This window comes from Octopus bimaculoides, chromosome 6, assembly GCF_001194135.2.
Source record: "Octopus bimaculoides isolate UCB-OBI-ISO-001 chromosome 6, ASM119413v2, whole genome shotgun sequence".
Taxonomy (NCBI): Eukaryota; Metazoa; Mollusca; class Cephalopoda; order Octopoda; family Octopodidae; genus Octopus; species Octopus bimaculoides.
Window position 1 is genome coordinate 80,343,674 of NC_068986.1, and position 5,491 is coordinate 80,349,164.

The 5,491-nt window shown below is 37.2% G+C and overlaps 1 protein-coding gene across 1 annotated transcript in view; it reads right to left on the reverse strand.

Annotated features, from left to right (window-relative positions):
- Positions 1-5,491, reverse strand: part of LOC106868959 (sodium- and chloride-dependent glycine transporter 2) — a 29,475-nt gene that overhangs the window by 15,908 nt on the left and 8,076 nt on the right. Inside the window, exons 4-7 of the mRNA XM_052968482.1 lie at positions 4,860-4,994; positions 2,781-2,884; positions 1,678-1,802; positions 990-1,102 (exon numbers count right to left, since the gene is read on the reverse strand). Coding sequence (XP_052824442.1) covers positions 990-1,102; positions 1,678-1,802; positions 2,781-2,884; positions 4,860-4,994 — 477 coding nt within the window. The remainder of the gene's footprint in view (positions 1-989; positions 1,103-1,677; positions 1,803-2,780; positions 2,885-4,859; positions 4,995-5,491) is intronic.

Genomic DNA, 5,491 nt, shown 5'->3' on the forward strand with positions numbered 1-5,491 from the left:
ATACAAAAAAGGTGGGGGTTTTTGTATGATTGTGTATAGAGGAATATATTATTTTGCTTAAAAGAGTTCCAACACTGTCTGTTTTTTATGTTTTATTTATATTCCTGCAGAACTAATGTGGGGTATAGAATATGGAATATACAATATATAATATGATATACAATATACAATATAAAATAAAATAAAATAAAAATGGATGGCACCATGAAAGAAAGTATTGAATGTAGATGAAATATTGAGTGTTCAATATAAAGGATCAAATATATAGATATATAAATATAAATATATATATAAAGGCGACTCGAGTTTCAGGGCTATTTCCCTTCGTCATGGCCGGTATGACAGACTTTATGTATGTAAGTATATATTTATGTATGTGTTTGTTCCCCTATCACCGGTTGACAACTGGTGTTGTGTTTGCGTCCCCATAATTTAGTGGTTCAGCAAAATAGACCGATAGAAGAAGCACTGAGGTCGATTTGTTCGACTAAAACCCCTTGAAGGCGGTGCTCTAGCATGGCCGCAGTAAAATGACTGAAACAAATTAATAAAAGAATAAAAGAATATTGAAGAGAACATTCCACTTTTGGGGATTTTTAAATGAAAGTAAATAATACATATGTATTTTTTTTTTTATCCTTAGATCCCAGTTTAATAATGGCTGAGAGTAAATGCAAATAATGAATTGATAGTGACTTTTTGAGATTTTGATACACTATTGGACACCTTCATCTTTGAAATTTACAGAGATGTGAAGACTATAATAGAAGGAAAAACTGGAAGCGATGGAAATAAAGGGATTTTAAAAGGGAATAAAAGCCTGCGTTCGGACTGTTCACAAACAGTTATTTATCTATGAAATCTCAAACTTCTGCTGTAGCAACATCAACAACAATAAGTGTAGCAACCATATCAGCAATAACAGCAACAACAGCAACAAAACAACAGCAACAGCAACAAAAACACAATAACAACAACAAAATACTTACTTGACTGTCTAAGCCAACCAACACCAACATTGCAAAAAACAGTACTGCCCAGATCTGAGCAAAAGGAAAAGTTGAAAGTGCTTGTGGGTAAACTATAAAGACAATCCCTGGACCTGGAAAAATGCCAAAAAGAATGTCATATTAACCATAACATTGTTAAGTTATCTTAAGATACTGGTTACAAATTTTTGGCATAAGGTCAGTTTTACATCGATCCCCAATTCTCAGCTGGTATTCATTTTATCGACTCCAAAAGAATGAAAGGTAAAGTCGATCCCGCCAGTATTTGAACTCAGATAGAGGAAATGCCGCTAAACATTTTGCCTGACGTGCTAATGATTCTGCCAACTCGCCACCGTAAGGTATCTGAGGATAATTATATCAATGCTCCTTTCTACTATAGGCACAAGACCTGCAATTTTGGTGAAGGTGACTAGTCGTTTACATCCACCCCATCGTTTCCCTTAGCACTTAATTTATCAACCCAGGATGAAAGGTAAAGTCGACCTCGGCGAAATACTGCTAAGCATTTTGCCCGGTCTGCTAACGATTCTGCCAGCTCGCTACTGTAAGGTATCTTAAGATGATTATATCAATAACATTAATAATTTTAGATATAGCATGTAACATTGTAATTTTAGATATAGCATGTAACATTGTAATTTTAGATATAGTATGTTTAATGTACCTTTAACTATCACATTGTCAAGATGTGTTCCACTAATGTGAGCCATATAACCCAAGATACTAAACGATGTCAAACCGGACAAAAAGCTGGTTAATCCATCTATTATTGGTAAAATGATGGCATCTCTGTAACGAATAGAAATAAATCATAATTTACAAAAAACTGAGGTCGATGTAATCGATTCACCCCCTCCCAGGCCTTGTACCAAAATTTGAAACTAATATCTCACCCTGATGTACGTAGGTACCACAGTATAGTATATTTCATGGTACTGTGGATGCCCTTTAACAGTCAACTGTCCACCCAACTTTACGTAGCTTGGAGGAATGTTGGTTGTAGTATAACATCTCTCTGTAACTCGTTCATAACCAATATCAACTGTCCAGTTACGTATAAGTAGATTGGATTCTTGCTACATATATGTATATACCACAATACTATGTTTTTAGCCCAGATAATTAACTTTAAAACTGTACAGGCCACCCACCTGTTTGTATGTTCTACATTGTGTACTGTGTCCAAAACCAAGACAATTAATTGTCAGCTGTCCACTCCACCTAATCGTAAGATAGCTACAGCTGGGTACCGAAAGGCAATCAATCTAAATCTATCTTTAATTCAAGACTTGTTGCAATCAAGAAGGTAAAAGCTATTTACATTAACAACAAGGCCAACTTTCGTCAAGAATCCTTGAAGTCAAGCCAGTATGTTACTGCCACAAAATCTTACACAAATAAAAAGCATTGGACAATGAAAATGCGACGTAGACTGTCACACTGCATGCCATGTGATAAACTACTGAATAGTAGGATGAACATTGTGGCCCTAATATAGGTGGAAGCATGTTATACCTGGAGCACACAATCTTCAGATCTCGACTGAAGATTGTATGTTCCCCAACCCTTCACGATCGATCTAATAAGGGTTTCTTTTAATTCATGGAGTCAGACGTTATTGAACGTTGCTTCCCTTTTCCTTTAAATTATTAATCACAAAATTGAAACACTATGATTATTTGGTGGAAAATGCTTGCTAAAAAGTTCTACTTCCTAAAAACTGGCCACAGCTAACTCACAAATAATGACAGTAAGAGAAAGTATTACCTCTCACAGTTGTTATGGAAGTTGTTGTAACTTGATAATGTTGCTAATGCACTCGTACCGATTCCAATGGATAAAAGTATTTGTAGAGCTGCGTTCTTCCATACCTTGAAAAAACAAATTAGAAATATATTCAGTTTCCATTATAATTACACTGCCTAACACGATTTTTATCCTTGGATAGCAACTGTTATTTCCTATTTGCTTAACCCTAGAAAGTATGAGAAACGGCTAATATTTCCTTCAAACTTTGCTTTTGTTACATTTATCAAAAACCCCAAAGAATCCCTCTCAACACATAGCTAAGATTCTCCCCCACTACTCCTATCCATAATCAGAGATGCACATACTGTCAGCCTATAAGGGACATGCTCAAATGGTTATGGTCAAGCAGCTGATAAGCAAATCTGTGGTATTGAGCAGAATATTTGCTATAACGATATTTTTGTTTCAGCAACTCGGCTCTGAGTCTGAAATGTAATGGAAAATAGGCTAGTTTCAAAACATTGATGTCCAGGTCACAAAAGCATAGTTTGGAAGGAAATAGTAGTTATTTCCTTTGATTTCTAGATAGAAGCAAATAAGAAGTAACACTTACTGACCAAAGACAAAAGAAAACAACAATTTTGTTACACAATGTTAATGGTTTCTAACATAGCAGAAGGCATCATAACAGGACGAGGGGGTTTAGTTTAATTTTACTGGTGGTGGCACTTGGCTGCTACTTATTTCATCGACCCCGGATGAATGATGGACAAAATTCACTCAAGGTATATATCAATTTAGGACACGAAGTACAATATTTAAAATACTGCGTGATATTTTTTCTGCCGCTCACCTTTCTGTTACACCCACTGACATCCTTTATAATAAACTAGCTGGCCCCGTGCTGTCAAAAATGATAGCTAATTGTAGTATTTTAATTACAAATATGGATGGTAAATCAAATTAATATACTTGTCAATGTTATCTAGTGGTTATCTTTTGAGATGTGACGTCGATCATCGCTTGTTACTGAAAGAACGCTGTTTCACACATACAAATATTCACATACTTCCCTTGTACACGCACACATATACTCACAGAGTTGAAAGGCTGTTTGATTTTTCTTTTCATCGTTGAATGCTCACCATCCCACTTCCATTGCACACACACGCACACACACACACATACACACACACACACACACACACAAACAAACATTCACATACCTCCCATTTACATACACACACATATACTCACACAGTTGAAACGCTTCCACTACCAACTTGCCATCACCCCTTCCTTCCTTATTTATCTCTCAGCCCTTCCTTTCTCAAATCTGGAAGCGAAACAATGGCTGTAACAGTTTAGCTCATCTCCATATCATAAATTTACTACGGCTTCTTACTGAACATAATCTCTTTTCATTAATTACAATTCTATTCCACCGAGGTTGATTCTACCGTCCATCCTTTCTGGCCCGATATCATAAGTCCCAGTCAAGTACTGGGGTCGATGTAATCGACTTCCTCCTCCTCTCAGAAACTGCTACAGTCGTAAAGGCGGCGAGCTGACAGGATTTTTAGCATGCCGGATAAAATGTTTCGCGGCAGTTATTCCGATTTTTACGTTCTGAGTTGAAATTCTACTGAGACCGGCTTTGCCTTTCATTGCTTTGGGATTGATAAAATAAAGTACCAGTCAATTAGTTGGGTTGATGTAATCGGCTTATCTCTGACTCCCAAAATTGCTGACCCCGTGCGAAAGTTAGGCAGAATGCAATTTACCTTTACACCTAAACGTTAATTATTAACTCACCTACAGACAAAATGGAAACTGAATGTGGCAGTTCAAATGTTGATGTTTAACACTAGGTCAGTCATGATTCAGTAGATTAATGGGTAAAGACGTTCGAGTAATGGCCATCCCGTTATATTTTCAGACATACGATGCCTGGAATAAAACTACTGTATCCGTTCTTTTTCGTGGAGTCTGGGTGCGATATGAAGGTAACGTGACTGTTATTTCTGATATTACACTGCAACCATTTAATAAACATGTCAGTTCCTTGAGACGGAATAAAAAGACAGTTCTACTTACCGTGACGTCTGTTACTTTTTCCCATTTTGGTTTGACGAAGTAATATATTCCATCCATTGATCCAGGTAAGGTTAAACCTCTTATCAACAGCACGAAAAGGAAAATATAGGGCAAGCTGGCAGCAACGTATACAACCTGTGCATAGGTACAAGACTGCAGGTAAATAAACTGAATATTCTTAAACACACATACATATATATAAATATGCGTGTATGTGTGTGTGTACGTGCGTGTGTGTGTACGTGCGTGTGTGTGTATGTGTGAATATACATACATACATACATACATACACACATACATAAAAAATGTGTGTGTGTGTGTGGCTGTGTGGTAAGAAGCTCGCTTCCCAACAACATGGTCCCGGGTTCAGTTCCACTGTCTGCCACCTTGGGCAAGTGTCTTCTATAACCTCGAGCCGACCAAATCCTTGTGAGTGGATCTGGTAGACGGAAACTGAAAGAAGCCCGTCGTATGTATATATATGTGTGTGTGTGTGTGTGTGTGTGTGTTTATATGTGTGTTTGTGTGCCTGTGTTTGTCCCACCACCATCGTTTGACAACCGATATTGGTGTTTACGTTCCCGTAACTTACGGCTCGGCAAAAGGGACCGATAGAATAAGTAAGTACTAGG